The sequence below is a fragment of the Furipterus horrens genome, unplaced genomic scaffold (genome assembly GCF_987537825.1).
Source record: "Furipterus horrens unplaced genomic scaffold, mFurHor1.1.pri manual_scaffold_7, whole genome shotgun sequence".
NCBI lineage: Eukaryota > Metazoa > Chordata > Mammalia > Chiroptera > Furipteridae > Furipterus > Furipterus horrens.
Genome location: NW_028327177.1, coordinates 69,420,411 through 69,440,663, shown reverse-complemented (window position 1 = coordinate 69,440,663; position 20,253 = coordinate 69,420,411). Strand labels below are relative to the sequence as shown.

The window sequence follows — 20,253 nt, the reverse complement described above, 5'->3', positions numbered from 1 at the left end:
GAAATCTAAATGTAAATGGTAAAACAAACAACCAAAGCCCCCTAAAAAGACACATAAAAGGATGTCTTCATGACCACTGAGTAGGCAAAGATTTCTTTAACAAGACAGAAAAAGCACGAACTATAATAAAAATTTGGGTTCCTGGGCACCTTCAGCCATGGTCTCCTCACATACAAAGAAACCAAAGCCCAGGATGGATAAATTTTTGTACAGGATAAACAGCTGTACAAGATAAAGGATAAATCCTGAGTCCAGAGCCTGCACTCTTAACCACTAACGTTCATAAACTTTTGACAAAAATTTTAATATCTGTGTTTTCCACCTTCCATTGTTTGTTATGTCATATGATTAGAATATTTTCCAAGTAAGTCATCTATCTTATTGCATTATTTTGCTTTACATTTTAGCTTAATTTAATTCTTATGAGGCTTTGTTTTTCTATGTGCCTTTTTAGCCTCACACATTTGGTAAAAGTCTAGCACAATTTCAAACAAATTGTGAGAAGAATAAATGTTCCTATTGTTACAGTATTCTTAAATTAGTTCACAAATGACTTTTGAACTTTTTGTTAACAAGATTAAAGACAACATGAAGTGTTACATTTTATATAGTGTTATGTCCAACTTTCTTCTAGGGGATAAGTTACAACAAGTTAGAACTAATAAGATCCTTCTAATGTTGCTCGGGAGTATCCAGTGATTGTGAATAAATTGCTCATGGATGTACCTGCCTCCACTGTTTCTGCTAATTTAGGTTCAGTCACTGAGTCCAACAACCAATTTTAGAGTCATCAAGAAAATCCCCCAGGCTTCCCATCACATTTGAGGACATTCATCTCCTTGGCTGATAGACCATTAGTTCTATAATTCACTCTATTATGGAAGCTTGCTAATTAGAATTTGTTTACAGCATATTAAGTAGCTCTGTTTAATTACTGAAAACCCAAAATATGTATTGAGCTGTGCAGCCCACAGAACGTTGTTTCTAATATTTTCTGAGAACAGTGGAGGATAAGGATGAAGATGGATGGCAATTAAGACTTTTCGAATAACTCCCAGATAGTATACATGTGCTTTAGATAGTAGAATTAAGGGTGTTTATAGGAGGTTTGAAAAATTTTAGAAGGAATTTCGAAGACTTTTATCTTCATTAAAATATGCTCTTTTTACCATTCAGTATATTAAAGGGTTCTTTATTTGTAAAATGGGATTAATGAAATCCATTCTCTAGCTTCCATGAAGGATATTAGAAAGATTATTTTTAAATGTAATAGGGTGTATCTTAAATGTTGTTGAGAAGTTTGATAGTTGAAAATAATGTATAAACAAAGCATTATTACAAAAATAAACTGGCAACATATTTCTGTCAACCACAGAAAAGAGTGACTTATTCTGAAAGCTATGTCCTAAGTACTGTAATAATTCTTTATTCCTCTGTCCACGTATACCATTCAAGACCCTTAATAGCCTTGGGAAATAAGCCAGGCAAAGAAAGAAAAATACCATATGATATCACCTAATACAGGAAACTAAAGAACAGCACAAACAAAGGAACTAAATAGAACAAAGAGCAGAATAGCAGTCAATAGGGGGGAGGGGAGAGAGAGAGAAGGGGGATAAGTAAGGGAAGGGTTTAGTCAAAGAACCTGAATAAATGACTCATGGACATGGACAACGGGGAAGGATATGATTGTGGGAGAGGGGGTGGGTTCAGTGGGGGAGAGAAATTGGGGGAAAAGGGGACAACTGTAATTGAAAAGCCAAAATTAAAAAAAAAACATAATGGTCATCTAAACATAACATTCTGCAATTGATAACCACTTTGAATATCTGTGTAGTATAAAATATGTTGGAAAATTGGTTGTTTAAAATATAAAGATGTGTTGGACATTTCTTTTTTTTTTTTTTTTTTTTTTTTTTGGTTTTTCAATTACTGTTGTCTCATTTTCCCCCATTTCTCTCCCCCACCCAACCCACCCCCTCTCCTGCAATCTTATCCCTCCCTATTGTCCATGTCCATGAGTCATTTATATAGTTTCTTTGACTAAACCCTTCCCTTACTTATCCCCCTTCTCTCCCTCTCCCCTCCCCCCTATTAACTGCTATTCTGCTCTTTGTTCTATTTAGTTCCTTTGTTTGTGCTGTTCTTTAGTTTCCTGTATTAGGTGATATCATATGGTATTTTTCTTTCTTTGCCTGGCTTATTTCACTAAGCATAATTCTCTCTAGTTCCATCCATGTTGTTGCAAATGGCAGGAGTTCCTTCTTTCTTTCTGCTACATAGTATTCCATTGTGTACATGTACAGGACATTTCTTTAGTGCAGAAAGAAAGCTGGAATGGTAATAGTTTCAGAGGAAGAAAAATTCAAATATTTACTAATTCAAAATTTCTATTCTCCTTATAGCTAAAGTTCATCCTAACTAAAGGAGTAAATTACAATTCATATCTTGGGAACTGGAAGCTTTGTCAAACTAGCAAGTTGAAGAAGTATGATGATAATATGTTCTCTATACATTAAGGCAAAAGTTAAACTTTTTTCTTTTCTTTGTGTATCAGTGTAAATTGTAATAAGTTTACATAATGGTGCCCTGCTAAAAGTGTTTTTTAAATCCCTTGCAGCATTTTGGAGATGTTTTCTATGAGATTTTCATAGCTTAGTATCCTCCACAAGATCTGTGTACTTCTCAAAGGATTCTGTAATAGACTCAGCATTTCAGCCCTGGCTCTCTGTCAGTGTCCTTACTACATGTACAGATAATGCATCTCACTTGAACCTGAAGGCATGTGTACAGGAGAATAAAACAAATCAAAATTGGGAGGGATGGGTGAAATAGAAGGACTAATGTATTTGATAGAGAAAACAACACCCAGGAATGCTGCAAGTCTTCCTTTCTTTGCTTTAACAAGCTTTCAGTGGTGTTGTTGAAAAATATATATTTGAACGTCATCTTGAGCATCTGAATTGGCTCATAACTCAGTACTTTTCACTTAACACTTTTACAAGGTTTTATTTTTCTTCATAATTTTTAGTGGTGGTCTGAAATATCTGAATGAAAAGATTTAATGAAAAAGATTAAAAACAAAACTGCCTTATGACTCAGCAATTCCACTGCTGGGAATATACCCCAAGAATCCTGAAACACCAATTCAAAAGAACTTATGCACCCCTATGTTCATAGCAGTGCTATTTGCAATAGCCAACTGATGGAAGTAGCCCAAGTGCTCATCAGTAGATGAGTGGATTAAAAAACTGTGGTACATTTACACAATGGAATATTATGCAGCAGAAAGAAAGAAATCTTACCTTTTGTTATAGCATGGATAGAACTGGAGTGTATTGTACTAAGTGAAATAAGCCAGTCAGCGAAGGACAGATGGTATATGACCTCACTTATAACTGGAATCGAATGAAAAAAGTAAACTAATTAGAAGAATAGAACCAGAGACATGGAAACATGGAACAGACTGACAGCTGTTGGAGGGAAGGAGAAGGGGGAATGGTGGAAGAAAGGGGAAAGGACTAGTCAAAGGGCATGTATGAGTGATTCATGGGCATTGATAACACAGAGGTGATTGACTGTGGGCTAGAGGGGTGGGCTGGGTAGAGGAGGCATAGTAGGAGGGAGTGGAGTAGATAGGAATATGTTGAGAAGAACTATATGTACGACCAATGGACATGAACTAAGGGGGGGACAACTGGAGAGAGGGGCATCGCTGGGTGGAGGGGAACAAATGGAAAAGAAATTGGGACAATTGTAATAGCATAAAGAATAAAATAGAATAAAAAAAGAAAAGAAAACACGATTTTGTTTACTACATAACTGGAAAAGACCTATCATTACTATAAATTATGAGTTATTGTCAAAATAATGCAAAGCATTGTTTTCGTATACTTTATCTTGATTAAAACTATTATAAGATTTCTGAATTAAAAGATTTTACATTGTTATCATTACAATAAAGTAGTGTGATTTTGTCATCCAGATGACATTTGGTAACATCTGGACACATTTTTAGTTGTCACTATTGGGAGGGGATGCCACTGGCATCCAATGAGTAGAAGTCAGGGATGCTCTAAACATCCTCAAATACATAGGACTAGCCCCCAAAGCAACAGCCCCAAATTTCAATACTGCCAAGGTTAGTAAACATTGCTCTAAAGACCACATTGCTAGATACAGTTCACCAGAAACTGTAAAATATAGTCACCATTTTACTTATGGATAATGATATTTCAACATTCAGCAAATAGTTTGTAACAAACCCACTAAAAGTTTATGTTTTTCCTGTTTACAGGGTTATGTGGGAGTGGATGCCCAGCCTCACCTGTGTGTTCATGTGGTCAGTAGAAGGGAAGCAAACAGGTGAATATAACCTCTAGACTCAAAGAGAAAACCCCCAGATCTCCAGCCTCACCCTCTTCACCTGTCTGTTGGTTTGACCTCTTACCACCTCCCTGGTAGCTACTCACTGAAAGATGTGAGAACTTCCTACAGCCTGGTCTGTGGATGAAAGGGAACAGAGCCTTCACCCCACCCCATCTCCTCCTTCTCTCTCTCTTTTGTTTTTTTTAAATCAATTTTTTGAAATTTAAATCCTCACATGAGGGCTTGCTTATTAGCGTGTGTGTGTGTTTATGTGTGTGTATGTGTGTAAAAGAGAGAGAGAGAAACATCAATGTAAGAGAGACATCAATAGGCTGTCTCCTGTATGTGCACACAATAGGAATCAAACCTCCAACTCTGATATATGTCCTGACTAGGAATCAAAATCATGACCTTTTTGTGTACAGGATGATGCTCCTACCAACTAAGCCACCTGGCCAGGGCTCCTTTTCTTTTTAAATCTCTTTTTTTTTTATTGTTGTTCTTTTACAGTTGTCCCAATTTTTCCCCATTGCTCTCCAATGCCCTGCCCCTGAACACCACTATAGTCAATCCCACCCTGTTTTTCATGTCCATGGGTCATTTATAGTAATTCCTTGACTAGTCCCTTCTCTTTCTCTCCCCCCCTTAACACCCTTTCCCATCACCTCTGGCCACTGTCAGTCTGTTCCTTGTTTCTATGCCTCTGGTTCTATTTTATTCATTTGTTTGTTTTTTTCATTAGGTTACTCTTATAGGTGAGATCATGTGGTATTTGTCTTTCACCACCTCGTTTTCCCTTAGCATAATACTCTCCAAGGCTCCTTTAAAAAATTTTTAATTTATTGGGGTGACATTGTTTAATGAAATGATACAGATTTCAAATGTACAGTTCAATAAAATAACATCAGCACACGGCATTGTGTACTCACTATCCAAAGTCAAGTCTCTTTCTGTCCACATTTATCCTAATTTATTTAAGTTTTCCCACTTCCACTTCTTCCCACCCTGCTTTTCCTCTGCCTATCACCATACTGTCATTCATGGCTTAATACCTTCACCCTTTTCAACTAACCCCCAACCCTCTCTTCTCTGACAGCTGTCAGTCTGTTCTAGTATCTATGAGTCTTTCTACTTTGTTTTAAAATGTATTTTGTTGATTAGATAACACATATAAAGGGGATAATATGGTATTTGTCTTTCTCTGCCTGTATTACAATATTTCACTTAGCATATGCTCTCCAAATCCAATCATGCTTTCACAAAAGGCAAGATTTCTTTTTTTTTTAATGATGACTAGTATTACCAACTTTTTTAACCATTCATCTACTGATGGACAGTTGAGTTGTTTCCATATCTTACCTATTGTAAGTAACACTGTAATAAACACAAGGGTGCATATATTCCTTTGAATTAGTATTTCAGGTTTCTTCAGATATATTCCCAGGAATGGGATCACTGGGTCAAAGAGTAGTTCCACTTTTAACTTTTTTTGGAAACTCCATACTGTTTTCCACAGTGACTGCACCAATATGCATTCCCACCAACAGTACAAGAGCACTCCCTTTTCTCCACATCCTCACTAACACTTGATGTTTATTGACTTATTGATAAGAGCCACACTGACAGGTGTGAGGTGATATCTCATTGTGATTTTAACTTGTATTTCTCTCATAATTAGTGATGTTCAGCATAGTTTCCTATGTCTGTTGGCCATCTGTATGTCCTCTTTGGAAAAGTATCTATTCTGACCCTTTGCCTGTTTTTAATTGGGTTGTTTGTCTTCCTGGTGTTGAGTTGTATAAGTCCTTTATACATTTTGGAAATCATCCCCTTATCAGATGAATCATTGGAAAATATGTTCTTCTATGCAGTGGGTTGCCTTTTCATTTTAATGGTTTCTTTTACTGTGCAAAAGCTTTTTAGGTGATGTGGCCTTTTTTAAAAAAATAATTATTCCCTCTACTTCCCTCACCTGAGAAGATATGTCAGCAAAAACAATTGCTTCTTATTTGGGAAAGAAATAAATTTATATTATATTAACTACTGAAATGTCAGGTTTTATATCTGATACTGAGGATGGCCTACTTTAACTAATATACTATATAATATTTGTTGTATGAGAAAGACCAGGTAAGTTGATGGTCTGCTTCAAGTACAAATGCAATATATAATGAAGATCATGCATTCAAGTTTACCCAGGATCATTCTGGTTAAGTCTGATGTCATGGCATAATCATTAATAACACCTCTTATCACTCCCAGAAGTATCCTAGCTTAGATGATAAAGTGTACAGTCACTCTATTGATAACTTGATATGAAAAGAATTGCTGGCAAGAATAAAAAGTAAAAGTGATTAGGGTCAGAATGTGTGAATGTGATATCCTACACCACCATTCATGTGATGTAGGGCAAGTGAATTTCTGAGCTTTGGTTCCTAGCAGCAGAATAAGCATAAGTACCCCTATCACTTACTTCTTAGCATTTTGAGAATCAAAGAAGATAATCTGTGCCTGAAAGAGCTCTGAAAATGATGAAATACTAAGCAAATATCTAGTCTTTAATAATAGAACTATGAAAGGATGCTATTTTATGAAATGAAGAGGAAGTATTCCATGATAAAATCTTTCTTTAAACCGATATCGCATATACTATACCCTTTGACTAAAATATAGACATGTTAATATTTGATGCTTATTGAAGACTGAAATATATTTTTAAAAAATTGGATCTGGTCTATTAGCTACCTCTAGGGTACTGATTTTAGAGATTGAATACATAGTTGCCCCACAAGGAGACCACAATGCCTTCTGTTTAGAGCAATCCCAAACTGGTTTCTCATTTTCCAGAGAACTTAATCTTGCTCCTCATCTTCCTCCTCCTCATCTTTTTCCTTCTCCTACTCCCCCTTCTGTCTTCCTTATTATTGTGTTGGGAGAGGGTGGGGAAAAGCCCTTTAGTGATTTCCATCTATTCTGCCAGCGATCAATTCCTTTTTCTCCCACACACATACTGAGCCTTCATCATTGAAGCATTAGAACTCTGGTATGTGCTAACAAGATTAATATAAACAGGTACAGTAAATGTTTTCAAGGAACTTAGCCTAGAGGGAGAAGGGATGAATACCCATGACTAAGTAGTAAGTATAGAAATATATTTGAAAAGAAGTACATGCTAGAAAGGAAAGAAAAGCATTCCAACTGGCTTAAGGGATCAAAGTACATCTCATTAAGTAATGGCACTTGATCTGAGATCTAAAGGATGAATAGTCAGGTGAGAGAAGTGAAGACGTTGGGGAGAGAGGTAGGTGGTGGAGCTTGGTAGGAAGAACATTACACATAGTCAAATAGTACATATACATATCTTGTGGAGGGAAATAAGTGATTTGTTTATAGAATACATAGAAGTCAACTTGTATGAAGACCAAGCAAGGCTAAGGCAGTGTTGATGTAAAACAGCAGATGAGCAAGAGACAAACCACATACAGAGTGTTAGCCACAGCAAGGCTTTCAGTCTTTTTTCCTGAGAATACTGAGAAATCACTGAAAGTTTATCAGCGGGTGACATGATTAGGTTTGTATATTGCAAAGATCATTCTGGATGCAAAATGGTAGCTGAGGATAAAAACAAACTTGAAATCCATTACTTCTTGGTCATGCTTGATGGGTTGCACAAGCGTTTGATTTCTTCTTCTTTGCCCTTAGATAGCATTACTCTCCAATATATTCCTTTTACCAATGCATTTACATTAGTTTCTTCATGATCAGGATTAAGAATAGCCACCAGATTTACTTTAAAAGTAACAATCTGTATTTTTCATGCTCCTTCTTTGAAGTCCTTCAACATTTGTAAGACATTTATAATGTAGTGAAGTTAATTCAATTCTCTATTTAATATATTCCTTTTCTAAGCTAGACATTGTTTAGAAACAACAGGGACCTGTATACAGATTTTAGAATTTTAGGGTCCAGGGCAGGCCACCCCCAATTATCCCACCATGACAGATTGATTACTTTGAATCCAAGTTACTTAATAAGTAGCTAGTGCAAGAAGGACATATTGAATCTCCCTTGTCCCCCTGAATGCATGAAAAATTCTCTCCTGTGAAAGGCACCCTCCTTGGTGCAGGCTGCTGACAGAGATGCCCTATCACTAGAATTAAGAAATAGAGACCAATAAGTCCATATAAACAAATCTCTCTACTCCTGTACTAATTTACCGCCCCCACAAGCCCTCTTTCTGTTTAGATTTCTTACCAATGATCACCCAAACCTAAGTTTCTTTGTCTTGTCAAATCTATACAAATTTATTGTTTCTTTGTTTAAAATTAAATCTGTCTGCTTCAGTCATTTCTTTGACATTATTTTAATATCCAGGGTGCATGTATTAAATGGCCTTTTTCTTCTATTAATCTTGTTTTGTTTCAATTTTATTATTAGTCTGTACATAAGAACTCAGAAAGGATAGAGGGGGGATTTCATCATTACCCACAAAAATAAGAGTGGTCTTTATAGATGTTATTTTTCAGTGTTGGGTTCATCCTACTATTAATAACAAATTTCTTCAGTTCATAAAATATGTATTGTGCAAGCATCATAACAGTGAAGTAATCTAAAAATAAAGATATTACAAATGATTATCTATAGCAGGTGTGTGATCAAGCCAGTATAATCAGTAGAAATTAACACTAATTTAGACTTAGTCTCCAACCTCTGCATGATAATTTGGTACAAAAAGACATTTTATGTGTGAACTTTCATATAAAAAATTGTCAGTATTAAACATTATAAAAGTTTGTTTCGCCTTTCACATGTGTTTGAGAAGAAAAAGTTCTGACAAATTTACATTAAAAACATTATAAAATACTATTAATATGAACAAAAGTTATAATCCACATTCAATGAAATATTAAGAGGTTACATAAGTGTTTCACCTTTTAAATTTAAATTTTATTAAATAACCAAGATAAATTTTTATAAAGAGTTTTACATTATAAAAATTGTGCTTTCATTTTTTTTTTTAGAAGAATTTCATAGCTAGATTCTGACTTTTTAGGAATCCCCAAGTAATATGGATCAAATGCCATCCATTTTTATTTCCCACAGAAAGTTTAGGGTTCCCACTTTCATATCAAAGGCAGGAAGATATGAACATATCAATAAATAGGGATATCTTTTTTCTACTGTGGTGCCAAAGGTGTGTTGAAGAATGCAAACATATAAAAGCAACTAAATTATTTTAAGCCTTGTTTTCTTTTCTGTATAATACCCACAAGCATGCTATTCCATTTTAGATTGGCTCATCAGGTAGAGCCTCTCTGGGGAAGTATAGTTTGAGCACAGCCCAGAGTAAAGCAGGGAGCAAGTAATTAACAAAGACCTGTCTTGTGAGCAAAGGAAATAGCAAATCTAAAGCCTGTGAGGTAAGAGCAATCTTGGAATGTTTGAGGCATCATTACCAGTAGTCAAGAAGGTAAAGAGAAAAATCATATGGAGTTGAGGATGTAATGATGTAGTAGTGTGGGACACAGTAGGAATGGTATAGAAGATAAATCTTATTCTGGCTGTAATGGAAAGGTATTGGAGGTTTAAGAGCCAATTCAAGGCATAATCTCATTTACATTTCTCAAGGACTCCATGACAAGAGTGAAAAGAGGCAGATCAGTTTGAGGCTTATTTCATATTCCACCTGAGATACAATGGTGGCTTGTGTGAGATAGCTATTGGTAGAGATTTCAAAGGTGATGGCGTTTGGGACATATTGAAGGCAAGAAAGGTGATGATGAATTATATTTGGAGTGTCAGGGGAAGAGAAGAATAAGGGTTTGCCCCTGGGTTTTTGTTTGAAAAACTGGATAAATAAGAGTTCCATTTATTGTGATGGAGAGCATGGTGGAATGCAGGTTGAGGATTCAGGAAATCAAGAGTTTGTTTTGGGCATTTGAAGTTCAGATACCTGTAGATACCCAAGAGAAGATGCTGTATAATCAATCTGATACATAGATCTGGTAACAAGTTATAGAATCACTGCTGTATTCATTACATTTTTTCATGTAAATAATGGATTTTTAATTTTTATCTTATATTAATACAAAATATTTTCTTTTAAATATTATTTTACTTCAGACTGTATTTTTTTTCTTTGAAATAAACTATTATTTCTTGGACATTAGGCATATTTCTGATTACTGCCCATGATTGAACAGGCATGATGTACAAGATCCCTAACTAGATAAGAAAGATTGGGTTATAGTCCTTTTCCAGTTCTGAAAATTTACCTTATTTTGCTATTTTTCTATCCATTCTCTCCAAAAAGTAAAAACAGATGAGTAAAATACATTAGCCCCCTAAAAGTAAATAGTATAAGTATGTGGACTAAAAAGGGACCCTATAATAAGTCTGACAAGTTCAATGACAAAAGTAACCTCAGAGGGTGACCTCATCACAAATTCCTTCTGGCTGGGCAGGTCATAGTGAAGTCACACCCCAGGCCTAAACTTCCTTAGTGAAAGGTTTTTGAGTAAGTTCTGTCCATTTTTCTTGTGCATCCACATTCACACGTGTTCGAAATGCCAAAAGTAATCCTCTTTTTCAGACCCTTCCGAAGTTTAACTACCCTGAAGGAAACACATAATCTTATTAGCTATCCTGTACTTTGCTTTTCCCCACCTTCCTGTAATCTTTCTTATTTCCCCTCCTTCATTCCAAACATATATATTTTTTAAAAAAAGAAGAAGAAGAAGAAAGAAAAAGAAAAACCTGCAAAACTGTCATTCTCTAGCACATTTCAGATCTTGCTTCCCAGCAATATCATCAGTTTGGCTCCAATAAACTCTAATAAAAATTCCTTACAGGTTGACCATTTTCAAATTAACAAGTATATTGAGGTTATTTTATTTTTTTGCATAACATAGTGTCTTCTGGAAGGTAGACACAATTTCAAATAAAATGAAGTTAAACACTTTGCCTGTTTTTCGTTTGCTGCCTCTGTTAGGGTTGGTGGAGGTAACAAGTATTACAAAGCATACTTGATCTGAAGTTTAAAAACATGTAAACAAAATAAGACATGCATATATAAAAAATATGAGAATGAAAAAGAGAACACTGTAAATTTTAAATATATGAGCTAGATATTACAATCATACTGGCTCTTACACACTAAGACCACATCCAGTATGTGCAGAGATGGTAACAGCAGTGTTAAAGCCATGGCTGAGCATCACTTACCAAGGGGCTGGCCTGCGATGACCCTGGCATTCTCTCCAGCCACTGCTGCCCTTGCATGCCGCTCACTCATGTACTGTACAAATGCGTAACCTTTGTGAACTGAGCATCCAACTATTTTCCCATACTTTGAAAAAATGGCTTCAATGTCAACTTTCTTGACAATGGCTGTGTTTAGATTGCCAATGAAAACACGGGAGTTGATGGACTTGGGGTCATTCTTATTGGTGACATTGCTGGTCTGTGTTTTGCCAGTCATGGTTGGGTCACCTTGTTTTAATCCTGAAACAAACAAATAAAAAACGTTTAAAAGGTAAATAATTAAATGGAATGGACATCACTGACTTTTAATAGTTTTTTAATATGTACCAGGTAACTTCAAATCTTATATATGACTGATTTTCTTGAAAAGAAAATTTAGTAAGGTAAAAGGTGAACACTGCATTGCATAATGTGATAGAAAAAACACTTATAATTACTTAGCATAGTTATAAATAAATGAGTTCCTGATTTCTATATCCACAATTGACCCCTAAGTAATGACTAAGCCTTTTATAGTTTTTTATTTTTAAGTCTATCGATATTTTATAAGCAAGTTTATAGGATAAATCACCTTATTTTATCAACAAAGGGAAAATCTAACACAGCTAAGGACTGATGATAGAATATAAGTGTCCTCTATTCATTGTTAAGAACATGTATTTTTATCTCTACATTTTCTTTAACTGGTAAACATATTGGCTATTTCATTTTCAGAACCCTCCTAACAGAAACTAATAATAATCTGTTCCATTAAATGCTGTGGAAAAAGAAAAATGGTGTTAAAAATTAAAAAAAAATTAATTAGAAAACTTAACATAAGGAAAAGCATGACTTAGAAAATAAAGAAATCAACCGGAATAAATTTTGTGCATTCTCTTTAATTGAACCAGTGTCACATGTCAGTTTCTAAAAACAAGCAGCCCTTGTAGCTAGTTTTTCATCAATAATCAGCAAATTAGTGAATTGGGTGTCTGTGTTAAAATTTTTATTCTCAACCTCATTTTTAATTCATTTATCTTAACGGCTTCTGTGCTGCCTAAAGATACCTAGTCCAAAGACTATTTTGTGAGTCTTAATTAATTAATTGTGCTTAATTAAGGTGAATGAAACTTTTATTTCTAAGTACTCCAGCACTTACAAGTTTAGTTTTCAAGGCTTTAAAAATCCATCCACCCATTCATTCAACAATATTTATTAAGCACCTATTTTTAACTGCCTGTTGTTCTCTTTTAAAATACATATCAACTTAAAATTTAATGAAACTAAATTTCCACAAGGACACAATCTCTGACATCGATAATCATGACTGAACATTAGCTAACTGATATATTTTATCACTGACAAATATATTTTTATATGAAGAATCTCTTTTACAGTCCTACAATTAAAAAAATAAAGTGCCTTTTAAAAAAATTTTAAATGACTTTTCTAATTCAAGTATTATGGTTTGGAAGTCTTAAAGGCATGTAAATTGGATATGCCAGTAAACTCACTATGCACTTAAACCAGGAAATTTTGAAGTCAGGAGCAACTAAATTAGATTGTTCATTATTACATATTGGATAATTAAAATTTTACTAAATATTAGACCCTCGACATTACATATATCTCTTTATAAGAAATATGAATTTCATAAGCATTTAGTTATTCACATAAAAATTTAGACTATGATGTTATTGCAAACAAGGATTATATTGCTGTCTTGCTTTGTTTCAGCTTAGTTACATTTCTGTGGTTTATTTATGAATTATTCAAGGTATTCAGGGTTAGAATTGAATAGATAAAAAGCTGATAATTCTTAATTTTTTTTGCAACTTGAACTATTGCATACCTCAAGACAAATGCTCTGAGAATCAACTGAAACAAGAAAAATCAAGATGTATATATGTATTTTAAACATTTAGCTTTTTCATATAATCCAGTGTACTTTAATCACACAGAGGGAGAAAATTAAAATAAAAGACCTATATTTGGGCTCTGGAATAGATTTATGGTTATCTTTCTTACCTCTCCAGAACAACATCAGTAATATCATCCACATATATATATATATATATTTTTCCTCTTTTGTGGCATTTTTGGAAATATTGTATCATTATTTTTAAGAATAAACTATTCGTATGGCTGACATTTTATTTCCTGTACAGGGATTAGTTTTTAAGATGCAGTCACAAGAATTGTTAGGATACGACAGGCTTTTGGTTACAGAACCAAATGGTCTGTCTTTGACAGTGACCTTGAATCACATTTAATGTGAGGGCACAGCTGTACTCTGAATTATCACTGTAAACATCACTATACCCTCCCTGACTCTATCCTTTGATATATGGATGACTCTCATAATTTAACTCCAGACAGTCACTGTGGAATTCTTTGTTATGACTCTTTTTTTATTAAATAACTTTTTATTGTTTTGTATTACAGCTTCCCAATTATCCCCTTTGCCCTCCTCCACCCATCTCACCCCCTGCTCCCACAATCAATTACCATGATGTGGTCCATGTCTGTGGGTCATTCATATATGTTCTTTGTCTAGTCTTTCCTCTTCTTTCCACCACTGTCCCCCTCCCTCATTCCCTCTGGTCACTTTCAGTCTGTTCCATGTTTCCATGCCTGTGGTTCTATTTTGTTAGTTAATTTTGTTCATTAAATTCCTGTTATAGATGAGATCATATGGTATGTGTATTTTGCCACCTAACTTGTTTCACTTGGCATGATATTCTCCAGTTCCATCCATGCTATCATAAAAAGTCGGAGTTACTTTTTTATTTCTGCTGCATAGTATTTCATTATGTAAATGTACCACAGTTTTTTGATCTACTTATCTACAGATGGGCACTTAGGTTGTTTCTAGCACTTTGCTAATGTAAATAATGTCACTATGAACATAGGAGTGCATATGTTCTTTTGAATTGGTGATTCGGGATTCTTAGCATATATTCCCAGAAGTGGAATCACATAGTCAAAAGTCAGTTCCAGCTTTAGTTTTTTAAAGAAATTCCACAGTGTTATCCACAGCGGCTGCACCAATCTGCATTTCTACCAACAGTACACTAGGGTTCCCTTTTCTCTACATCCTCGCCAGCTCTTGTTTGTTCATTTATTAATGCTGGCCATTCTGACAGGTGTCAGGTGATATCTCATTGTGGTTTTAATTTGTATGTCTCAGATGGCTAGTGCTATTAAGCATCATTTCCTATGTCTATGGGCCATATGTATGTCCTCCTTGGAGAAGTGTCTATTCATATCTTTTGCCCATTTTTTAATTGGGTTGTCTCCTGGTGTTGAGTCATATGAGTTCTTTATATATTTCGGAGATCAAACCCTTGTCCAAGTATCATTAGCAAATATCTTCTCCCATACCTTGAGTCCCTTTGCATTTTTATGATGGTTTCTTTAGCCGTGCAGAAGCTTTTTAGTTTAATGTGGTCCCACTTATTTATTCTGTCCTTTATTTCCCTTGACCTAGGAGATATATTGGCAAAATATTGCTATGTGGGATATCTGAAAATTTCCTATGTTTCCTCTAGGACTTTTATGATGTCACAACTTATATTTAAGTCTCTTTTCCATTTTGAGTTTATTCTAATGTACGGTGTAAGTTGGTGGTCTAGTTTCTTTTTTTGCATGTACCAGTCCAGTTCACCCAATGCCACTTATTGAAGAGACTATCTTTACTCCATTATATGCTAATTCCCCCTTTGCCAAACATTAATTTACCATAGAGACTTGGGTTTATTTCTGGGTTCTCTATTCTGTTCCAGTAATCTATGTGTCTGTTCTTATGCCAGCACCAGACTGTTTTGATTACAGTTGCTTTGTAGCATAGTTTGATATTGGTTATTTTAATCCCTCTTATTTCTTTCTTCTTTCTCAAGATTGCTGAGGCTATCAGGGTCTTTTTTGATTAAAATCAGGAAAAAGACAAGGACGTCCACTTTCAGCACTCTTATTCAACATAGTACTGGAAGTTCTTGCCACAGCAGTCAGACAAGTAAAGAAATAAAAGCCATCCAAATTAGAAAGGAGGAAGTAAAAATGTCATTATTCGCAAATGACATGATAGTGTACATAGAAAACCCTATAGTCTGCACCAAAAAACTACTTGACCTAACAAGTGAATTTGGCAAAATAGAGGGACATGAAATCAATATTCAGAAGTCAATGGCATTTTTGTACACTTACAATGAACTATCAGACAGAGAAACTAGGGGAGAAATCCCATTTACTATCTTAACAAGAAAAATAAAGTATGTAGGAATAAATTTAACCAAGGAGATAAAAGACCTGAACTTGGAAAACTATAGAATACTGAAGGAAAAAAATAAAGGAAGATACAAATAAATGGGAGCATATACCGTTTTCATGGACTGAAAGAATTGACATTATTAAAATGTCTGTACTACCTAAAGCAATCAATAGATTCAATGCAATCCCTGTTAAAATACCAATGGTATATTTCATAGATCTAGAAAAAATACATTATAACTCTTAATCTCCTTAAAACTGTATTTGTCTAACCTTGAACATAATGTCTGACCTGACAATTTTCATCAGTGTTTATAATAATGAAAGGGTTTTGTTATAGTGTTGTGCATTACCATTTCAACACTGCAAAATCAAACCTCAGCTCACAAAGTAATATTTAGCTTATTCTTCTCTATTATATGAATCTTTAGTCTGTTAAAGAAGGATGTCCACTGTCATCCATGATGGAATAATGGGTTTAATGAACCCTCCTGACTCAAATAACTAGAAAACCAGGCAGGCCCATGTATATATTAAACCAGAGGCAGTGCAGATTCCTGATGCTTGACAGACAAGAAACAAGGAAAGATCTAGGATGGCCTCAGCTTTCTGTCCTGATACATTTGGGGTCATAGTGCTGGTGTGTGTGTGTAACTGAAAGTAAGCAACCTTACTGAGTTGACATGACAGAGATCAGAGTTCAGAATATCGGAAGAGATAGAGATTTGTGGGCACATTCCTAGAGAGAAGAGTAACAGGAAAGTAACCAGAAATTGTATCAGGAGTCCCTTGAATCTGTGCTGACTCCCAGGATATGTGTGCAAGGGTAAACCTCATGAGGTTGGTTACAGTTATTGGAAATCTGTGAGCTGATTGGTTCCCAACCCACAAAAGGCTGAGGATCATTCAAATTTCCACCAGCAACAGTGTAGAATACAAATCGGTTTCTGGAGCACAAAGTTAGAACCTAAGGGCCACGGCTTACTAATAAGGATAAAGGGTCCCTATGGTAAACGGTACTCTGCGATCTCACTAACAAAACTTAAAAACAGGTCTCAACATGATCAAACAACCAATACACCTGCATGTCTACTAGAAGAAAGTTAATTCTTTGAAAAATAGAACTCACTCAACTACATAAAATATAAAATCTCTAGCATCCAATAAGAAACTCCTAGAGACCCCAAGAATCAGAAAACTGAACCAAAACCAAGAGAGAAATAAAGAATCAGATGAAACATGTAAATGCGAAAACTATATTTTCAAACATAAAAAATATACTTGATTGATATCAAAAGTGATAAGGCACTTCAGAAGAACCAATTTGTGAATTTGAAGCTGTAAAGAGACTACATATCCAAAATGTGTCATAGAGATAAAACACTGGGAAAAATAATAAAAAACATCAGTAACATATGTGACAAGTGTCAAGCCCTTCAACATATATGTATATGGAGTACCAAAGGAGCAAAAATATTTTAAAATGACCACAAATCTTCCAAATTTGATGAAAATTATGAATCTCATAGATCCCAGAATCTCACTGAGCCCCAATCAGAATAAACATAAAGAAAAGCACAGCCAGACACATATTGAATACTGAAAACTAGTGATAAAGAGGAAAATCAGGGAGCTCTCAGACACTGGAAAAATGCCTACAACTTAAGAAAAAAAGAATACGACAGTTCAGAAAATATTACAATTACAAAATAAATGACAAGGCGAAAGAGAATCATTAAAAATGAAACTAACCTAGCACTTGTCTGTTTTCAAGTTAAGAGGGTTAAATGAAGCTAGGGGTAAGTTTCTGTGAAGGCTGCTGTATAATAAAAGAAACACGATAGCATATGGCTGCTCCACAGAAATTTACGTAATGATGGAAGCATTCTATATTTACACCCAGAGGTGGATTAAGGTCAATTGAGGCCCTGGGCACAGAAGAAAATATTGGGTCCCTTAAAAAAGAGAGAGACAGGGGAAATACAAATATTTATTTATATGCAGAGAAAACTATTTTTAAAACCATAAATGAAACAAGTACATATCCACAACCTAATTTACATTCCTGAGTATTTGTGTATATCATAAATCTGCACTGCAGGAGAACTTTTATAAGTACAAAGTAGCAAATACGATTCTATTGCTCTGATAAGCGGTAACGCAGCTGCGCGGGACCTATGCAGCATAGTATGTGTATAGTATGCAAGTGTAGTAATGAAATAATGAAAATAAGTGAATATAAACATACTATCAGGTTTTACTACTGATTGTAAACTTGTACATAGTTAAAATTGCACACATGAAACCAGACTTGGTGCCATTAGAAAAAGTGTAAAGTTGGGGTTTTGTGGGGCCCTTCAGAAATCAGGGCCCAGGGTGCACGCCTGGTGTGCCCACTGTTAAATCCATCTCTGGTAGACTTCACCATCCAAAAAGGAAGTCCATAACCCCATGTGATTTTGAGGACTTGAAATATGATAGTATAGTTGAAGTAACAAATTTTAATTTTACTTTATTAAATTGAAAACAAGATTTCACTGGGTTGCTCTACCCAAAAAGGCTAATGGGGCTCTGGTTCTTTAAAAATATAGTGCAAATGTAAAACAGAACTCTGACAATTCTTGAAGAATCTTCTGATTTCCATTTTTCATGGGAAATCATCGAGTATATTTGGTGTAGAATAAAAATCAATATTGTATTTATAGTTATGATGAAGATTCAATCTTAATCTCTAAACAGCTTTTGGAAATAAGACAAATTTAGCTTTTTGAAAGTAAAGATTTTATGGATATGGACATATGAACGGTAATATATATGCATGAAGACAGTAAAAAGTGTAATACCAGCTGAGGAAAATTACTATTAAAATGTCATCTTTTCTTTGTCATTTCTTTCTAGTACTTAGAAAAAAGGCTGTAAATTAGAAAAACATAAGTCATTGCAACCTGCATATCAAGTGCCACTACTTACTATTTGAACACCATTTTACTATGTTTTAAATAATCTTATTGTACATAATAGTTGCATAGTAATTAAAGTATGCCATCATTTTCTTCATTCTCTTGGTTAGCATTTAACTTGTTTCCAATTTTTTCAGATTGCAAAAATATCTCAGAAAAACATTTTAACAATATAGGAAGGATAATTTCAAGTCTTGAAATTCCTTTGCCAATAGGATAGGAGAAACCTCTAGTTATCAATTCTCAGCTATTTCCTAGAAAGGTCAAACACCCTTCCACCCTCACTAACAGAGTGAGATTTTTTAGCAAAGTCAAGCTGGCTGTGATGCCTGGCATCTCTTTTCTAATGCTACACTCGATATTTTCTGATTCATTAGGTTGAATAGGAGAAATGGGCTCATAGGAGATGGAGGTTCAGATCTGCAGTCAGGAATGGAGTTCATTTACAAGATTAGCAAGGCTGGTGCTAATAACAGAAGCAGCATAATTCCACTGCATTCAGAGAAAAATAGAATTGTGTTTGGAGATTCCCAGGCATATCTCCAAAGTCATTAGTATTTAAAAATGTAATAAAAATGATTCTAGTTTTCTTTGTTAAATCCACAGATTCTATTTTAATATGTTGGGGTGTTACAATAGTATGTGGCCAATGTTTATTAAAAATGTAATAGTTGATTAAAAATAAATTTAATATGCTGCATATTAAAATAGTCTTTCCACAGTCTATGTAGCTCAGCCACACAATCTAGTTACTACAACCACAAATAACTTTGGAGAAAAAGTGAAATTTCTTACACATAAAGTTCTTAAAAATATATTAATTATATTCACATCAACTTATTCTTTGTACTTTTCTTAAAACTACGTACTTCAGACACTGAATATAGTGTTGTGGCAACAGCACAAAATAAGAACTTAAAAATTGGATTTCCATTTTCTTTTTTAGCTAACTAATTTGTGTATAAAAATGTAAAGATATAAAATATTTTGCTTTTCATAAGGACCCACTGATAATAGAAGCAATATGATAAATTTCAAAGGAAATTGGTTAATATAAAAGATTTTAGAAAAGTAGTTTAAAATATCACTTAATAGGATGTACAAAAATTTAAAAATTAGGTAAATGAAAGTATTTCATTCAACAGCTTGAGGTAAAACATTAACATTGAACAAAACAATTTAAGCAACAGAAAAATAAAATTACTATATACAAATAAGAATATCATTCATTTGTAAAGCAAATAATGCTAGCTAAAATATCTTAATAGTGATTAAATTTGAATAAGACCATTAGTTACCAAAAAATAAGCATTTTTCACCTAGAGATTGAGTTTAAGTCTTTGGAGAGAAAAAATAAATACAAATATTCAGGTATAGACAAAGTAACAACTATGGTGAAAAAAAGTAATAATTT

At 34.4% G+C, this 20,253-nt stretch overlaps 1 protein-coding gene across 4 annotated transcripts in view; it reads right to left on the bottom strand.

Moving 5' to 3' along the window:
- RALYL (RALY RNA binding protein like) overlaps positions 1-20,253 on the bottom strand; it is an 878,997-nt gene that overhangs the window by 483,422 nt on the left and 375,322 nt on the right. For all 4 annotated transcript variants that reach the window (XM_090282912.1, XM_090282913.1, XM_090282909.1 and 1 more), the window contains exon 2: positions 11,593-11,871. In XM_090282912.1, coding sequence (XP_090139038.1) covers positions 11,593-11,848 — 256 coding nt within the window. In that variant the 5' untranslated portion in view covers positions 11,849-11,871. The remainder of the gene's footprint in view (positions 1-11,592; positions 11,872-20,253) is intronic.